At 45.6% G+C, this 19,513-nt stretch overlaps 1 protein-coding gene across 2 annotated transcripts; it reads right to left on the bottom strand.

Moving 5' to 3' along the window:
• Positions 1-194: 194 nt before the first annotated feature.
• Positions 195-17,513, bottom strand: LSM6 (LSM6 homolog, U6 small nuclear RNA and mRNA degradation associated). Of its 2 annotated transcripts, none has more exons than XM_005284280.5 (4): positions 17,380-17,513; positions 13,053-13,164; positions 2,831-2,944; positions 195-501 (listed from the first exon to the last, which is right to left on the bottom strand). In XM_005284280.5, exons 2-4 carry the CDS (start codon positions 13,144-13,146, stop codon positions 467-469), a joined length of 243 nt encoding a protein of 80 aa, XP_005284337.1. In that variant the 5' UTR covers positions 13,147-13,164; positions 17,380-17,513; the 3' UTR covers positions 195-466. The 2 variants fall into 2 exon arrangements, with proteins under 2 accessions (XP_005284337.1, XP_005284338.1); XM_005284281.5 differs by having other exon boundaries at positions 17,367-17,503.
• Positions 17,514-19,513: the final 2,000 nt, after the last annotated feature.

Below are 19,513 nucleotides of genomic sequence, written 5' to 3'. Positions count from 1 at the left end.
GCCACTAGATTGATCCAGACTCTGGACTAGTAACTATAAACATCACTAGAGAGAGAGAGAGAGAGAGAGAGAGAGGGAGAGTCTAAAAAGCATATGCTAACTGTGGTATTCTCAATAAATGCTGTGTGTATTTACCTTCCTCTATAAAGATCCCGTGTGCTTTGTATGAGTATAACAGCAATACATACGTCACATACTTTTCCATTTTTTATTTAATTCTGCACAGTATAACAACGCACTTTTTCACAACTGAAGTTTTCAGAAAAGTTTACAATTGTGTTCTGGTAGTTTGGAATTAAAAAAAACTCTTCTCTCCATAGTCACTGCAGTAATGCCAGCTTTACAGCAAATAACAGAAATATTTAATATTTAAATAGTTCAACCAAGAATTACCAACTACAAATCAAACAGTTCTCATCATTCAGGAAAAAATGGAGCAGTACAAAACCTCTCTCTTTAGGCACCTTCACATCCTCCTCTTCTGTGTGCTTATATACAGAACTGTGAAAAGGAAAAAAGTGAAACATGTTATAGAATTCTAGTACATACGGTGCCATGTTTACCCTATCAATTAAATCAAGAAATCAGGAAATGTAAAATTTGAAGTTCCAAAAGCAATATTAACTGAGTCAAACTACATATATGTAGTTTCTATTCCAGTTTTCCTTGTAGAACACTTAGTTTAATATATTACTTCATCAAATTGTGCACCATAACAGATAGAGGCTGTACAGATGGATTCTATAGTGTGACTGTTCCTAAAACCAATTTCACTGGAACTGCCTTCTGTGATGCCGAGGAGAGTCCAACCAGATTTTCAGGATGCATAGATTAAGGGTGTTAGAAATAACAGTCGTGATCTGACAACAAAAGGTTCAGGATCCTCACTCCTTTTCATTTAAAACTTATGGCAAAGGTCATGGTAACCTATGAAGTAGTCTGTACATTCCACTTATTGGGCCAGTACCACAGTGTCTTGTGATAAAGGGATTCCTGCAAGTGTTTAGGAAAGGGTCTCCTTTGGGGCAGAGGGAAAGGAGGAGGAAGCCATGATACTTGCATCTTGGGTGCCCAGAGTGTGAAATATTTCAGAATTAACTATGCTCTCAAACTGAGGGGTGTCACTTCTCAGCTCAACCTGTTTTCTAGAGTCTATTACCCCACTTCTCATTATGGGGTGGGCTGTAAGACATCTTGTTACCTTGCCATCATCCAGCTTCTTCCCTCAGCCTTTAAAACATGGTCTTATTTCTAAGTCTTTAAAAAAAAAGGGTGGGGGAGAGGGGAGAAGGTGAGATGGGGCAAAAACCCTTTGACCATATTTGCTTCTCTAACTTCAATCTCACCTATCCAAATTCTATAAGAGATGCCTGGCCAAACCTAAAGGTGACTTCTCTATTCTCATCCTCCTATTGAGATAAAGCCTGTCTAATTTCTCTCTTTCGCATGGGCTCTGTGCTCCTCTTGTTTTCCTCTTTCTGTCCTTGCCTGTGGATGTCCACAGAGTTCAGTTCCTGGCCCTCTCCTTTTTTCCTCTTTACATTTTGCTTCTGGGTGACTTCATCCATTCCTGTGCCTTCACTTCTCTTCTCTACACTGATTCCTCTGCACGTGTGACCTCTGCCCCTCTGTTCATTCTTGAATTTTTGCCCACAACTACCTCCCAACCTCTCTTCCTGGCATTTCCTGCTACCAGGGTGAAAGGTATGCCTATATTACAAATACCTCCATCTCAAGGGGTTGGGTTACACTACCATTATCCCTCAATAAAGTTAAAGATAGGCCATTTTATAGTGGGGATAGGACCTTAACTGTCTTTGAACCACACTAAAACTTATCTGTCTAGTTCGGGGTCGGCAACCTTTCAGAAGTGGTGTGCCGAGTCTTCATTTATTCACTCTAATTTAAGGTTTCGCAGGCCAGTAATACATTTTGACGTTTTTAGAAGGTCTCTTTCTACAAGTCTATAATATATAACTAAACTACTGTTGTATATAAAGTAAATAAAGTTTTTAAAATGTTTAAGAAGCTTCATTTAAAATTAAATTAAAATGTAGAGCCCCCCGACTGGTGGCCAGGACCTAGGCAGTGTGAGTGCCACTGAAAATCAGCACGCGTGTTGCCTTTGGCACGTGTGCCATAGGTTGCCTACCCCTGGTCTAATTGCTTATACTCCGCCTATTTCCATGGTAGTTGAGCCTTGGAAAGTCTCATTATAATGTGTCATAGGTCAGTGTTAATTATTGCAATCTTCTTTAATGAGAGTAAAGTCTTCCACCTGTAAGCACAGTCTTAAATATTAATAAATTGCATTAGACAGTTAAGTTAGTCAACATTCAGTTTTGGACAATCAAACTGTGAGTGTATATTACAGCGCTATCAATATCCACAGAACCCTATAAATGTACACACTGCTTTACAGAGCAAGACGTGATAAGCTCTGTGAAGCAAGGGACAGCTAGATAGACAAGACCGTTCTGGAGAATGTTATTGGTTGGCTGACTAAGAAAAGAAAGGGTCCTGTGATGGGTGGGTTAGAAGGAGGGATAGAAAAGAGAGGGTACTTGGTAAAAGACAGGGAGAGAAGAAGGAGTCACAGGGATCAATAAGGAATAGCATAGGACCAGAATAGCAGAGCAGGAGGAAATGAGAACACAGACGGTAGGTAAAAGAGAGATTATGTAAGGCCTCTAGCAAGAGTAAAAAGTTTGAAATGGATGTGGCTGGAAACAGGCAGTCACCTAATTTTATTTTCATACATGCCTCAAATTCAAAATTCCATGCCAAAACCAATCTCCTAATCAAGAGTATTGCAAGGAGGGAGAGTTACCATTATTTCCTCGGATAAATGCATCCCCATATTTGTTCTTTAATTGACCATTTACATATTCTTCTGTCTGCTCCAGAGCTATGTTCATATACCCATCCAGGCAAGCCAGGACACCTGAAGACATTAACAAGTTTAAAATTTTTTAAAACAGATCAAATTTCAAAAATAAGGGTAAACATAAATTTGACAGTCTTTTATTCTTCAAATACAACTTAAACCTCTCTTTCTAGATAAACTGCTCTGATTAACTGAAGCATACACTCTACTCTAAGCCAATTAGAAAAATTGTCACCATATCCTCATCGTCCATTAGGCAGTGATTAAATCTTCATCAATCGCTCTGTAAATGAAAAAAACTGCTTGTAATAAAACAGAACTTTGTCACAAGATCAATGGCTTCTGCTTGGAAAGTTGAAAATGGTACAATTCATTTATGTATTAGCAAGAGATGAATGGCAGAAGGGACTGAGGTGCACCAGAGCCCTTCACGACCCCTCAAATAGTGATCCGTTAGACCCTAAGCAGGTAAGCAAAAACCACCCAGCCAAGGACCAGAGAGCGAGCATGCTTGCCATCTCAGAGCCTGGTCCCCCTTATCCAATGTTCCATTTCCAGCCGTGCCCATCTCTAATGCTTCAGAGAAAGGAAATTTAAAAACAACAACAAACAGAAGATACGGGGTTTGAGGGGGTATGAATCCCTTCCTGACTCCTGCACGTGGCTGGCTGAAATCCTGAAGCATAAGCTTTTAGGAACATAAAACAAACTGGAAATGAGCCTCAGGGCTCTTGGGTCTTACCCCCTACCATCACAAGCAACCCCATCATACAATCACACTCATCAATTTGTCCAGCTCTTTCTTAAAACTCATTAAGTCATTTGTCCCCACAACTCCTATCGGAGGTTGATCCAGAACCTCACTCCTGTGATAGTTACAAATCTTCTAATTTCCAGCCTGTATTTGTTCACAGCCAGTTTACAGCCATTTGTTCTTGTGCCAACATTCACAGATTCTAAGGCCAGAAGGGACCATTTGTGACCATCTAGTCTGACCTCTTGTATAGCACAGGCCAACTTTCCCAAAATAATTCCTGGAGCAGATCTTTTAGAACATCCAATCTTCATTTAAAAATTGTCAGTGGTGGAGACTCCACCATGACCCTTAGTAAATTGTTCCAAAGTTTAATTGCTCACCATTGAAAATGTACACCTTATTTCCAGTCTGAATTTGTCCAATTTCAACTTCCAGCCATTGGATCATGTTATACCTTTCTCTGCTTAATTGAAAAGCCCATTATTTGCTCATGTAGGTTCTTATAGACTGTAATCAAGTCATCCCTTAACCCTTCTCTTTGCCATGATAAATAGATTGAGCTCTTTGAGTTTATCATTATAAGGCATGTTTTCTAATCCTTTAATCATTCTCCTGGCTCTTCTTCCCCTCCCATTTATCACCATCCTTCTTGAATTGTGGGCATCAGAACTACACACCAGTGCTAAACACAGATGTAAAGTAATCTCTTTTATCTTACTCAAGAGTCCCGTGCTTACGTGTCCCAGGATCACATTAGCTCTTCTGTCCACAGGGGGAGTTCATGTTCAGCTCCTTATCCACTATAACCCCCAAATCTTTTTCAGAGTCAATGCTTCATATGACTGAGTCCTCCATCTGTAAGTATGGCCTACATTCTTTGTTACCAAATGTATACATTTATACTTATCTGTATTAAAACACAGTGTCTGCTTGTGCATAGTTTACCAAGTGATCTAGATCGCTCTGACTCAGTAACCTGTCCTCTTCATGATTTACTGTTCCCCCAATTCTTGTCATCTGCAAATTTATCAGTGATAATTTTATGTTTTCTTCCAAGTCACTGATCAAGATGTTAAATAGCATAGGGACAAGAACCGATCCCTGCAGGATCCCACTGAAAACCCCCCCACATGATGATGATACCCCATCTACAGTTACATTCTGAGACCTATCGAGCTAGTTTTTAATCCATTTAATGTGTGCCATGTTAATTTTATATCATTCTAGTTTTTTAAAAACAAAATGTCACACGGTACCAAGTCTGATGTCTAACAGAAGTTTAAGTATATTATGGGTATGTCTACACTACGAGAGTAGTTCGATTTTACTTAAATCGAATTTTTGGAATCGATATTGCAAAGTCGAACGTGTGAGTCCACACTAAGGACAGTTATTCGACTTTCTGAGTCCACACTAACGGGGAAAGCGTCGACATTGGAAGCGGTGCACTGTGGACAGCTATCCCACAGTTCCCGCAGTCCCCGCTGCCCATTGGAATTCTGGGTCGAGCCGCCAATGCCTTCTGGGTAAAAAAATGTGTGCTTTTGGGTAACTGTCGTCATCCGTCCATCACTCCCGCCCTCCCTCCCTGAAAGCGCCGGCGGGAAATCAGTTCGCGCACTTTTCTAGTCAGTGACAGCGCGGACGCCACAGCACTGCGAGCATGGAGCCCGCTGCGACCATCGCTGCAGTTGTGGCCGTTGTCAACGCCTTGCAGCTTATCATCCACCTTTCCCAGAGGCAGATGCAGATAAATCAGGCGAGGAGGCTACGGCACCGCGGTGAGGGCCTGAAGTCTGAGAGTAGCACAGACCTGTCAGAAAGCACGGGACCCAGCGCCGAGGACATCACGGTGGCAATGGGTCATGTGGATGTTGTGGAATGGCGATTCTGGGCCCGGGAAACAAGCACGGACTGGTGGGACCGCATAGTGCTGCAGGTCTGGGATGAATCCCAGTGGCTGCGAAACTTTCGCATGCGGAAGGGGACTTTCCTTGAACTTTGTGAGTTGCTGTCCCCTGCCCTGAAGCGCAATGACACCCGGATGCGAGCAGCCCTGACTGTCCAGAAGCGAGTGGCCATAGCCCTCTGGAAGCTTGCAACGCCAGACAGCTACCGGTCAGTCGCGAACCACTTTGGCGTGGGCAAATCTACCGTGGGGGTTGCTGTGATGCAAGTAGCCAAGGCAATCGTTGATGTACTGCTGTCAAAGGTAGTGACCCTGGGAAACGTGGAGGTGATCATAGATGGCTTCGCCGCGATGGGATTCCCAAACTGCGGTGGGGCTATAGATGGAACTCACATCCCTATCCTGGGACTGGACCACCAGGCCAGCCAGTACATCAACCGAAAGGGCTACTTTTCAGTGGTGCTGCAAGCACTGGTGGACCATAGGGGACGTTTTACAAACATCAACGTCGGATGGCCGGGCAAGGTTCATGACACTCGCGTTTTCAGGAACTCTGGTCTGTTTAAACGGCTGCAGGAAGGTATTTACTTCCTGGACCACAAAATAACTGTTGGGGATGTGGAGATGCCTATAGTCATCCTCGGGGACCCAGCCTACCCGCTAATGCCCTGGCTCATGAAGCCCTATACTGGCGCCCTGGACACTGAAAAAGAACTCTTCAACTACCGGCTGAGCAAGTGCAGAATGGTGGTGGAGTGTGCTTTTGGCCGTCTCAAGGGGAGATGGAGAAGCTTACTGACTCGCTGTGATCTCAGCGAAACCAATATCCCCATTGTTATAGCAGCTTGCTGTGTGCTCCACAATCTCTGTGAGAGCAAGGGGGAGACCTTTATGGCGGGGTGGGAGGTTGAGGCAAATAGCCTGGCTTCTGATTACGCCCAGCCAGACAGCCGGGTGATTAGAAGAGCCCAGCGGGACGCGCTGTGCATCCGGGAGGCTTTGAAAGCTAGGTTCCTGAGTGAGCAGGGTAACCTGTGACTTTTAAGTTTGTGTACAGAGAAGCTGAACCTGCCCCCGTTTCTTTACCCAGTTAATGTTGACTATCCTCTCCAGTTACATACCCCCTTCACCCCCTTCCAACACACGTTTAGAAATAAAATCACTTCTACTTTGTTAATGAACACCGTTTTCTTTATTACTGTTTTCGCGGGAATGTTTTAAACTTGGGACGCAGACTGTGGTGGGGAGCGGGTGTAGTGTAGTGACGCAAATGACGCTTCTAAACTCCAGGAATGACAGGCTCCGCAGTGGTGGACTGGTTGTTTCAACGGAGCCTGTCACCCCTCCTGATCGGGACTGTGTGTATGTGGGGGCTATGTGACTTTGTGGCAGGGGGAGGACGGTTACAGATCCCCTGCTGCGTGGCTCTGTGATCCAGGATAAGGACCGCTGCAGTCTATCTGTAACTGCCCTCCCCCGCCACAAAGTCACAGAGCAACCCACCTCCCACCACAGAACATGAAAACCACCTCCCAGACTGACCAGGGTAACTGGTGACTGCACTGTGTATGTGCCCTGCTGCTGGACCTGCCCCCGCCTATGTACCCTGCTAAAGGTGACTGTCCTGTCCAATTACCAACCTCCTTCCCCCCCTTCAGACAGACTCTCCTCCAAAAGAACATGATGGAAACAGTAATTAACAGAAACGTTTTTTTTATTAGCAACTACACATGAAACTGGGGGGTGAAACTTGGACGGGGGCTTGTGTGAGGCGGGAAGGAAAGGACTTGTCAAATTTTGGGGAATGAGAGCCTTCTACTACTAGAGCAGTCTGCAGGGGTGGAGAGAGAGTTTGCACGGACTCTGCCGCCCCTCCTTCTTTGGACTTTGGGTGAGGGGGGTATGGGACTTGGTGGCGGGGGAAGGCGGTTACAGATACACTGCAGCGGGGCTCTGTCCTCCTGCCTCCGTTCCTGCAGAACATCCACAAGGCGCCGGAGCGTGTCCGTTTCCTCCCTCATTAGTCCAAGCAGCGTTTGAGTCGCCTGCTGGTCTTCCTGCCGCCACCTCTCCTCCCGTTCCATGTGTGATCGGTGCATTTGGGACAAGTTCTCCCTCCACTGGGTCTGCTGTGCTGCCTGGGCTCAGGAGCAGCCCATAAGTTCTGAGAACATGTCCTCCCATGTCCTCTTCTTCCTACGCCTAATCTGTGCTAGCCTCTGGGAGTGTGATGCCAGGCTAGGTTGTGAGACAGTCGCAGATGTGACTGTGGGAATGGGAAAAAGGGAGTAAATTCCTCAGAAAGATAAATGTAGTTGTGAACAAAGAACATAGTCTTTCTCTGTGAACAAGACCATGCACAGCACCTATCACATGCGCACTCAGGACAAGGTCGAATTCTCGGCCTTCGCATTCAGTGCCTGGGGTCTTGCACTGCAGATCTGAGAAGCGGGGCAGGACACCGGAATTTGTGTAGCAGGCAGACATGGTAAGCCGTAGACTTGTGGCTGCTTAAAACTTTAATAGTAGCACTGGCCTCCTTTCACATTGAAAGCAATGCCAGTCCCTGCTGCCAGCAATCCGGCAAGCAGGAACTCTGCCCCTGTCCCACCCCCTCACGGCTGTCCCAGGGAAAGATCCCTGTATGCTGCCCCTCTCCCGCCTCCACCGTGTGGCTGCAAACCGGCGGTTACAGTTCTGTAAAGGAACGGGCAAGCAGTCCCAATACTAACATTCCCCTACCTAATTCAAAGCAGGTCACCATGAGCGACATCATCCTGATGAGGATCTCAGACACTGATAAAGAAAGAATGCTTCGGGAAAGCCTCCAAAGACCAGGGCCGTATGCCGCCATGCTCTGCAGGGCAATGATCCCGGAGTACTTGATTGTCTCCTGGCGCGGAAACGTTTCATACCACGGAGGACCCAATAAGGCCGCTCTCCCCAGGAACCTGATGCAAAGGCTTTCCAATTACCTCCAGGAGAGCTTCCTTGAGATGTCCCAGGAGGATTTCTGCTCTATCCCCGGACATATAGACCGCATTTTACTGTAGCTGCACTGGCAGGGTCTAAACAGTAGAGCGGCTTGGGCAGAACAATCATGCTAAACCGGACATTGTTAGATTTTTTTTCAATAGTTGCACTGCCCAGGACTGAAACGTTAAGCGCCTAGGGCAAACTAATCATGAGAAACCCATTGTTGTTATTCTTAATATTCCTGTTCTGTTAAAAATAAATGTTTAGATGTTTAAAACACTTACTGGCTGATCCTTCCCCAGATTCTGTGTCCGGGTTAACGGCTGGGGACGGTTGGTAGGGGATCTCTGTAAGGGTGATGAAGAGATCCTGGCTGTTGGGGAAATCAGCGTTGTAAGCGCCGTCGACTGCCTTGTCCTCCTCATCTCCTTCCTCATCTTCCCCGTCCGCTAACATGTCCGAGGAACCGGCCGTGGACAATATCCCATCCTCAGAGTCCACGGTCAGTGGTGGGGTAGTGGTGGCGGCCGCACCTAGGATGGAATGCAGTGCCTCGTAGAAACGGGATGTCTGGGGATGGGATCCGGAGCGTCCATTTGCCTCTTTGGTCTCAGCTCCTTGTCTCAGCTCCTTGATTTTCATGCGGCACTGCGTTGCATCCCGGATGTATCCTCTCTCTGCCATGGCTTTAGAGATCTTCTCGTAGATCTTTGCATTCCGTCTTTTGGAGCGCAGCTCGGAAAGCACGGACTCATCGCCCCACACAGCGATCAGATCCAAGACTTCCCGATCAGTCCATGCTGGGGCCCTCTTTCTATTCTGAGATTGCACGGCCATCTCTGCTGGAGAGCTCTGCATCGTTGCCAGTGCTGCTGAGCTCGCCACGATGTCCAAACAGGAAATGAGATTCAAACTGGCCAGACAGGAAAAGGAATTCAAATTTTCCCGGGGCTTTTCCTGTATGGCTGGTCAGACATCCGAGCTCGGACTGCTGTCCAGAGCGTCAACAGAGTGGTGCACTGTGGGATAGCTCCCGGAGCTATTAGCGTCGATTTCCATCCACACCTAGCCTAATTCGACATGGCCATGTCGAATTTAGCGCTACTCCCCTCGTTGGGGAGAAGAACAGAAGTCGAATTTAAGAGACTGCTTTGCAGTGTGGACGGGTGCAGGGTTAATTCGATGTAACGGCGCTAAATTCGACATAAACGCCTAGTGTAGACCAGGCCTATGTCAACACTATTACCTTTATCAACCAAACTTGTAATCTCATCAAAAAAATATCAACTTAGTTTGATGGGATTATTTTCCATAAACCCATGTTAATTTGCATTAATTACACTCTTTCCGTTAATTTGTTTTTTATTAATCGAGCCCTGTATCAGCCACTCCATTATCTTGGCTGAGACTGATGTCAGGCTGACAGGTCTATAATTACCCGGGTCATCCCAATTACCTTTTAAAAAATGACGTAACATTAGCTTTCTTCCAGTCTCCTGGAACTTCCCCAGTGATCCAAGTCTTATTGAAAATCAAAATTAACAGTCCAGAGATCACTTCAGACAGCTCTCTTAATTCTTTAGTTTAAATAGTTCTAAATAACTTCAATATCCATGAAGTGATCACCTTAATATAGGATAGCACAATGCCCCATAATATATTACATTTTACAACAATTTTGATCAACAATATCTTTAAAGAAAAAACTTTGACTGGCAGCTGTTATCTTCATGCTATAAATTACACATTTCAATAAACTCCTCAACATTTTTCTTGAACACAACACAGCTAAAATTGTAGTAACTGACATATTTACTTTTAAAAAATAATATAATTTTTTATTTCAATATAACTAAGCTTGCACCATTTTAAAATGCACACATTTTTAAACATGCCACAGGCATCAATTTTCCAAGATCACGAAGAAAATTCCCTGCCCTTTAGTATTTTATTTTCTTGACTTTAAACAAATGAATACAAAAGCAATGTTGCTTTTAAATATATATATATATCTTCTTTTCCCACTTTTCTCTTAGTCTTCTTCTGCACTGAACTCTGTATACAGAATTCACTTCCTGAGCTGGTCCACTAAGTCCCTTAAATCCCTCCTCAAGACCTGCTTCTTTTGTGACACCCATGAATCCCTGTTTCTTCAAAAGAGCTCCACCAGCATGGAACTCAAGGCAGGATTAGGATCTTAGCCATCTACTTACTTATTCTGTTTACTTAATGAACAAATTGTTCATTTATGTAGAGGGAAGGGGTTTAATGTCGGGAGGAACAGGTGCTAGGGACACTAGAACTAAAGCTTGGGGATAGTTCGAAGAACAATTTTTTTTTTTTTGGTTTGTTTGTTTAACACACTAAACTTGCAACTAGTAAGATGTGTGCCCTGTCACACTGGTCTTTTTGTATGTTGTATCCCTTCCCCTACTACTCATCATTTTTGTCATCTTAGACTGTATTCTTTAGGGTTGGGACTACGCTTTCCTCTGGGATCGGAAAACATCTGGTACTTTTTGGGTTCTAAATAATTATTATAATTTAACTGTATAACTGTCTGGATTAAAGAACAGCTATGTGGAAAAAACAGTCCAGTTGGACTCTTGTCTAGCATACATCCTCACATCTCAGCAGTGTTACCGTAAGATCTTCCATTAAATAACTGGGAATTTGAACTCTCTTGCCAACTTTTATGGTCTTAGGATCACATTTTCCTACAAGTGTTTTTCTTTCTTCTCTTTCCACACAAATAGGAGAAACTGACTGACTACACAAAGTGCTGTTAATTGCACAAAATAAACAAAATGAAAGATTACCCCCCTCCCCCCAGATCTCTGTTATAGTAATCTCAGGAATTACTTTTAACAATAGTAGGTAAAAAATAATTTCAGACAAGTGAGACTAAAGTTGACTACATACCTTTTAAAAATATCACTCAGTATGCCTTAAATGGCAGTGTTTTCACAGCCTTTTTTGTTCCTAGCGTGCGTTCATGCTTATTTCATTCTCTCTTCTTCCCCCTTGTATTCTTCCACTCTACTAACAGGCCTGGCATAAAGTGTTATTGTTACCCAACCTCCTATTTACATTTTAAATGTGTATATACACACACAGGCAAGCAAGTCACACACAGTAATTTATCAAATATGGTTTGTGCTTTTTCATGGCCTCTTCCCTTAAATGTGGCATTCACTTGGCACAAAATTTAGACATTTTGCAATTATACAGTCATATTTGCATTAGGTGATATTTGTCAAAAAAGTACAATTAGCAACATGGCCTAGAAACAGAAGTAGATACATTTGTTGACAAACTTGTAACGAGAGTCTGGAATCTTTTTTGAACAAAAGGTTTTTTAAAATGTTTTAAGGAATTTCACAAATGCAGCTTACATTATAGTTTCATGTACTATAATAAATCCCCAAGTAAATTTTCCTCACCACAACACATGCGCTATTCTCTCAAACAGCGTAAAGTGAAGTCAGATGCGTTATATCCGTGTAAAAACTGGTGTGATCAGTATCTGGCCCATAACATTTTAAATATTTGAAGCACTCAGTAAAATACCTTTTTTTTGGGGGGGGGGGGGATTGAAATGTATAGTTTCATGTTAGACAGTGTTTTTTATGTTCCAGCCAGTCTCCTCTGAAAGCAAACAGTGAGGTATAAACCTCTGATGACACTGCTAAAAAAAAGAACAGGAAGCCAACAGACCTATTCTGATACAGGTCTAGTGTCCCAGCGTGACTTCTAAGAGAAGCTTCTCCTTGATAATCCTATGAGAGGATAGGCCCATGACTAACTTGGATTTTCAAAAGCATTTAAGTGATGTTAGATCAAGAATCCCACTTAGAGCCATTGGAACTTTTGCTCCTACATTACTTAGGTTCTTTTAAAAAAATCCCACTCTAAAGCCTCAATCCAACAGTTAAACATATGCATAACTCAAGAGGATTCGAAATTCCTATGCTGCGAGCCTACACTGCTTCTTTCAAGATTACTGACCTAGACACATTGTTTTGGGAAAAAAAACACTTGGTTTTTTGATTATCAGCAATTTCTCCAGAATTATTTATTTTTATTTAACATTATGCCACCCTTTCCCAAATCTAAAATTGGCCATTCTAACACTTCAAATAACTGCACTACTAACTGGGATCCCCAGTTCAAGATTCCCAACCAAAATTATCTCTGGAGTTTATGTAAATCACTAAAATAAACATGTCACTCTGGGGCCACATGATACAGGAATTGCACCAGTCACAACACGAACTTGAGAATCTAACTCAAGCTACTATTACTATAGCAATAATTCCTGATATATGCAAGCCACCATACTAACACAGCCACAGAAAGAAAATATAGGTACCAAGAAATTAACATTCCCGCAAAGTTCTCTTGCTTTTATTAGTTATGGGACAGTCATTATTTTAAAGTTAAGCACTGTATTTGTCCCTTCCTCCCCCAAACAGTGAGAATGTAGACATTATTCATTACGGGAGACAGTGGGGAGAACTTACCTCGATAATCAACTCCAGAATTTAACTTTACAACAACAGGCCTTCCTATAATTTGTTTTAAGAAGTCACTAGGGGTTTGCTTCCTTAGACTCATTGTGATGGTCCTGATGGTCTGGGAAGGAAAAAAAATGTTTAGATAAATAACTCAAATACTAATCTTAAAACATATATTCTACTAAGACCGGCAGTCTTGTGGCTCTCAAAGTGTTCAATAGGGAAAAAATATCAAAGTGGATAAAAGTGAAATCTGCAGAAAAAGAGGACAGACTTAAAACTGCAGTTTCACAGCCATAGCATGAAACATTCTATTTAACATTTTTTGCAGTTTCTGAAATTCTTAATAGGAATCCTCATATGTTTTTCTGTTAAACATCTGTTCACCACGCTGTGCTTCTTGCAAACTTCCAACGTAGCCCGCAAAGGCTTTTATTTTCCATAACACCTTTTGTTAAAGCAGCTTTACTCGAATTATGGAATCAAGAATAGTTAATGAGTGTTTCATATCTAAAAAAATACAGAAATACAGTTATATGCAGACTGCTATGTTAAAATGGAAAGAGCAAGGAGATTGTGTTAAAAGTAAAATTTTGGGCATGATTCTGATCTTAGTTACACTAATGAAAACCAAAATAATTTGGTTGAAGTCACTCTCAAACTCAATGAAGTTACATCATGCACACAACATATGGAAATAACCAGTACACGAGTATGTACTGTGCATGCTTTAGATTCAGTTAAAAACATACCGTATATACTTGGTCATAAGCCAAATTTTTTTTAGTAAAAAAGGGAAGTATCAGAGAAGGGGGTTGGCTTATGAACGAGTATAGAGAGGGAGAGGTGGGACATAGACCCTCCCCAACAGAGAGAGCAAGGAGAGGCAGCACAGCCAGCAGAGCCAGAAGGGAAGAGGCGGGGCCAGAGTCTGTCCACTTCTGGCCAGGCTACTCTCCCCCCAGCCTCCAAAGCAGCTGCAGCTCCGGGGCTGGCAGGCTGCGTCTGCGCCGCCCAGCCCCGCCCGCCAGAGCAGCTCCGGCCAGGCCAGAGACATCCTCACCTGGCCCACCCCAGCTAAGGTGGGAAGGGATGGGATGGGGAGAGTGTGGGGGTCCCAGGCTAGGAGTGGGGTCGTGTGTGTGTGTGGGGGGGTGGTCACAGGGGTTACTCCCCTGATCCCCAGCTTCTCTCCCCCCTTCCCCTAAAATTTCCCCACCAGTTGCTGTCCTGGCCCGTCAGGGTAAGTTGCTGGTGGGTCAGGACACTTTGTTTACTTAAGTTTACCTCCCTGCCTGTGGACGCTTGAGGTAAACAAACCATCTCTGCCTGCCAGAGGCTTATCCTGATGGCCCGGGAGCCAAGGTTTGCCGACCCCTGAATTATAGGGTCGGCTTCTGAATGGGTCATAAAAAATTTCCATTTTTACGTATCCATCTTCGGGGGAGGGAGGTCGGCTTATAAATGAACCAGCTTATGATCGAGTACATACGGTACTAAGAACTGATCTGTATTATCAACTCATCATCTACAAAGTTTTTCCTTTAGAAACAAAGCTAACAGCAGCAAATAAAACTACTAAAACAAAACTCTAAACATATTTTAACAAAACTAAAAACAGAAGAAACATTTTAAAGACGTTTTAATACAAAAGACCAAAGAAGTATCTGAACATAGCTATCTTCTTTATTGCTTTTACTTTAAAAAAAAATAAATAAAAAGCAAAAGTAGTTTCTAAAACTAATGTCTAGTATCACACACAGCTTACATGAACCACCTAGCTCCCTCCAAAAAGGCTCAGGTTTAGTGTACTAGTTTTTCCAATATAAAGACTTCCACAGACTGGGGAGCAAGAAGGACGAGGGAATGCAAAAGTTAGCATGTCAGAGTCCTGGATGCGCAGAAGCTTTTCTTAATGGATTTAAGGTTACTGCAATGGGCACAATAGTAAAATCAGGATGGTGTGTCTGCAAATGTATGTATATATCTTTTATTAGAGGAAAGGCCACAATCTTAGGTTTACCAGCATGTTATTTTACCTGCTGACATTACGTTCACTGCTAATTTTCAGTATGATGTGAATTCAACAATCAAGTTTTAGAACTCATTAAAAATATTACATAAGTTTACACTGGAAATTCTACTCAGGAACGCTCCCACATTACTATTGTTATTATTTGTATTCTACTAGCATCTAGAGATTCCAACTGAATTTGGGGCCCCATTATGCTATGCACTGTACAAACTACACTGCAAGAGAAAGTCCCCAAAAACTTACAATCTAAATATAAAAAGAACAGGAGTACTTGTGGCACCTTAGAGGCTAACACATTTATTAGAGCATAAGCTTTCGTGGACTACAGCCCACTTCTTCGGATGCAGTGGGCTGTAGTCCACGAAAGCTTATGCTCTAATAAATGTGTTAGTCTCTAAGGTGCCACAAGTACTCCTGTTCTTTTTGCGGATACAGACTAACACGGCTGCTACTCTGAAATCTAAATATACAAGACAGCCAATTTGTATCAACGCCATAAGCAATCTGATTACTTTTAGAGTTCATTCTGGTTCAGCATGATTTCTAAATGTAGATTACAGGTCCTCCTATCACAATGTAACAACATCTTGCTATGCTATTTTTAGTGACCCACATTAAGCATTGGAGAGCCTTACTCAGAAAAACTTTTACCACTTTCACGTTTTAAACGCAGCAGTCAATTAAAAGTATGAATTTTCCTGGGTCATTATGCTTGTTCAGTAGTCAGAATACATATTATCCAGTCTATTCTTATATCTGTGCTAGGTTTTTGTATCTGTGAATTCTAACATCCCTTTTCTACTTCTCACCTTCTAAATTCTAAAAGAGACAAGGCTAGCAACTCTGTAAAACTACTTCTCAGTTTCCAGGGCAGAAGGGTAGGACTAGTAAACCATAAAACCTTGACTGGAGCCAATGCTGTAGAATTACTTTATTGATCAAAGATGAAGGCTGAACACCTTAATTTTAATTCCCAGGTCTTTAAAATAACACTTATCTATTAGATTGGGGGGGCAGGGGGGAGTCATCAAACTTTTGTATAGTGTGGACTGCATAGTGTTTCATGAACCACTTCTTTCTGTTGTGATTACACAGCATCATCTGTGTGTCAACTATAGCAAAAGATACAGAGAAAAATATTGAGTGTATTCAATGTATTTTAACTGTCTAAGGCTGGTCTGCACTTGAAAGTTAGGTTGCCTTAAAACTACATCACTCAGTTCTGTATGGCTCAGGGACAGTCTTTAAATGTGTATATTGGTCAGCATCAAGCACACTGTGATATACAAATAAATAAGAATAAGATAAAGATCAAACAAAGCTTCCCTACTTTATATAAGACTGCATAAAAGCATCCCAAGGGAAACAGAGACCCCACTGATTAAGAGATTTAAAAAGTTCTTGAGAATATTGCCTAAGCAACAATTCTGCATTACATGAATGAGCACACGTATTGGGTTACTTTTTCGTCTCTCCTTTAGGATACTCCAGATCAGAAATGGTACTGAAGATTTTAATAGAACTTTATACATTGTCACTCAGGTGCAGCATATAGGAAACCCGCAGCAAATGGAACAACCCATGAAAAACAACGACTATGTGTAAAACTACCAGCCAAAGGCTGACATTGCACCAGCTCAGAAATGGATGATAGAACCCCAACGGAGAAGAACAGCCCCTGGTGGCCATGGGGTGTTGATGGACTTGTGCAGACTCTACTATCCAGCCTGCCTTGTGGGCTGCTCCAGTCTGCTTTGTTAGATCCTTTCTGTGCTTCACAACGAAGGGCAGCAACAGGGCCTGTGCACATCCAAACGCTATGACGGGATGCAGCTAGCGTCCAACCCTCCCTGTGAGTTACTGAGGCTCCTCTCGCTGTTAGTGCGCCCAGCCTGACCCTACACTCGGGGCAGCTCCCTTGAACCCAACAGGGCTGCAAGCAGCGGTAGCAGGCCCGGGGCGTTGAATTCAGCTGTGGAGCCGCTGCCCAATCAGCGCCACTCCGCTCCCGGAGCAGCCCCGGGTTCCTATTTAGACCCAGGGGCTCGCCGCCGCCGCGCCCCCCAAGCTAGGATTTTTCTCCGAGCCCCAGCGGCTGCTCGGGCCGGCATAGAGCCGCACACGCCTTTCACTGCAGCAGGATCCTCCCTCCCCCCGGACCGCGCGGGGGAGAGGAGCCGCGCCCCGGCTGCGCGCAGCGGCCCTGACCACGTGGAGCCCGTGCGGACACAGCGCCCCGGGCGTGCGGCGGCCACCCCTGCTGCCCCGAGCTCCCGCGCACCCACCTCACTAGCTCACCCGCGCCCGGTCCGCTGGCGGCCACTCACTCGGCCAGTTCCCAAGCGAAGCGAGGGACGGGCAGCGCTCGCAACCAATCAACGCCCCCTCCCATACTTCCGGCTCGGCTACGGTCAGGCGGCTGAGCCAAAACACTCAACAGACTGAGCGCGCGTTTGCCTAGGGGCGGGGGAGCTTTTGCTCGCCAGGGCTTGGGATTGAAGGGTGCTCTACCCTTTAGCCGCTACTGCCAAGTCCCTGCGGCGGTTATCTGTCCCTCCAGCTCCCCACCTGCCCTGCTGCCACTGCCAGCCTCGGGCTAGCTAAGTACTGACCACGTCCTAGCTGGGCACCAGACCAGGTCAGCTGTATGTCAGATTTGCTCAAACCTAGGTATGAGTCTGATAAGAGTGAAGTTAGTGTTTAGACTCTATGAAATGCTTGTACAAGGGGGGCATGTGACCACCCCACATGTCATTTCTGGCCCCTTTCCTACTCCCCCTGCGCCTCGCACACCTGCTCCAAACCACACCACCTTGCCCCCACTCTCCTCACAGCTCCTTCCCCTCTGACTTCTCCCATCGCTCCCCGCTGTGGGTGTGGTGTGGGCCAGAGCAGGCCCCGGACATCTACTACCAAGCAGGTAACTGCGGCTGCGGGCGAGGAAGAGACAGGACTCAGACGGCTTACCTGTGCCGTCTCTGGTCCCTACTCTGGGTGCCCCCTAGAGGGGCTCAGCTAGGGTGACTAAGTGTCTGATATTTGACCCAGTCGAAAGGGGGCCCTCGTGGCTTCGGTTAGCACCACCAAACGGGCTGTTAAAAGTCCAATTGGCAGTGCTGCGGCACTAAGGCAGGCTAGTCCCTCGCCCCGGAAGCAGCCAGCAGGTCTGGCTCCTATGCGGGGGAACCATGGGGCTCCACACGCTGCCCCCGCCCCGAGCACTGGCTCCACACTCCTATTGGCCGGGAACTGCGGCCAATGGGAGCTGCAGGGGCGGTGCCTGTGGGTGAGAACAGCACGCAGAGCTGCCTGACATGCGTCCACCTAGGAGTCAGATCTGCTGCCCCTTCCAGGGTGCAGTGCAGAGTCATAACAGGCAGGAAGCCTGCCTTACCGCCCCACTGCATTGCTGACCAGGAGCTGCCAGAGGTAAGCCTGTGCCCCAGCGCTGAGCCCAATCCCAGAGCCCCCTCCTGCACCCCAAACCCCTCATCCCCAGCCCAGAGTCTGCACCTCCAGATAGAGCCCTCACCCTGCCCCGCACCCAACCCCCCTGCTCCAGCCCAGAGCCCTCTCCCACACCCTGAATTCCCCAGCCTGGAACCCCCTCTTGCCTCACCCCCCAGCCTGGAACCCCCTCCTACACCCCAACCCCCCCAGTCCTAGCCCCAGTCGGAGCCCTCACCCCCTCCATACCCCAAACCACTGCCTCAGTGAAAGTGAGTGAGGGTGGGGAGAGCGAGCCACCTAAGGGGGAATGTAGTGAGCGGGGGGCAGGGCCTTGGGGAAGGGGGTGTGGCCTCGGGGAAGGGGTGGGCAGGGCCGGCTCCAGCATTTCTGCCGCCCCAAGCGAAAAAATAAAAATCGCAATCGGCAGCGGCAATTGGAAAAAAAAAAAAAAAGCTGCGATCGGCGGCGGCAGTTTAGCGGCAGGTCCTTCGCTCCTAGAGGGAGTGAGGGACCTGCCGCCCCCAAATTGCCGCAGGTGCTGCCCCTCTCCATTGGCCGCCCCAAGCACCTGCTTGTTAAGCTGGTGCCTGGAGCCGGCCCTGGGGGTGGGACTAGGGTGTTCAGTTTGTGTGATTAGAACAAGGGTCAGCAACGTTTGGCACGCGGCTCGCCAGGGTAAGCACCCTAGCAGGTTGGGCCAGTTTATTTACCTGCTGACGTGGCAGGTTCGGCCGATCGTGGCCCCCAGTGGCCGCGGTTCGCCGTCCCGGGCCAATCGGGGCAGCGGGAAGCCGCAGCCAGCACATCCCTCGCCTGCGCCACTTCAGCAGGTAAATAAACTGGCCCGGCCCGCTAGGGTGCTTACCCTGGCGAGCCGCATGCCAAATGTTGCTGACCCCTGGATTAGAAAGTTGGCAACCCAACCCACGTAGGCTCAGCGGGAGCGCAAGGTGCGGTGCCTTTTCCAGGCACATCTCCCTCA

Source organism: Chrysemys picta, chromosome 5 (genome assembly GCF_011386835.1).
Source record: "Chrysemys picta bellii isolate R12L10 chromosome 5, ASM1138683v2, whole genome shotgun sequence".
In the NCBI taxonomy this organism is placed as follows: domain Eukaryota; kingdom Metazoa; phylum Chordata; order Testudines; family Emydidae; genus Chrysemys; species Chrysemys picta.
The sequence above is the reverse complement of the archived record's forward strand: the minus strand, read 5'-3'. Positions and strand labels throughout refer to the sequence as shown.

What these genes read in the sequence shown, in the direction of transcription:
- LSM6 (XM_005284280.5), bottom strand. Translation starts at nt 13,146, where the DNA reads ATGAGTCTAAGGAAGCAAACCCCTAGTGACTTCTTAAAACAAATTATA. An exon ending in TTCTGGAGTTGATTATCGAG is followed by an intron (nt 2,945 to 13,052) that starts GTAAGTTCTCCC and finishes TAATGTCTTCAG; the next exon opens with GTGTCCTGGCTTGCCTGGAT. An exon ending in ATTTATCCGAGGAAATAATG is followed by an intron (nt 502 to 2,830) that starts GTAACTCTCCCT and finishes TCCTTTTCACAG; the next exon opens with TTCTGTATATAAGCACACAG.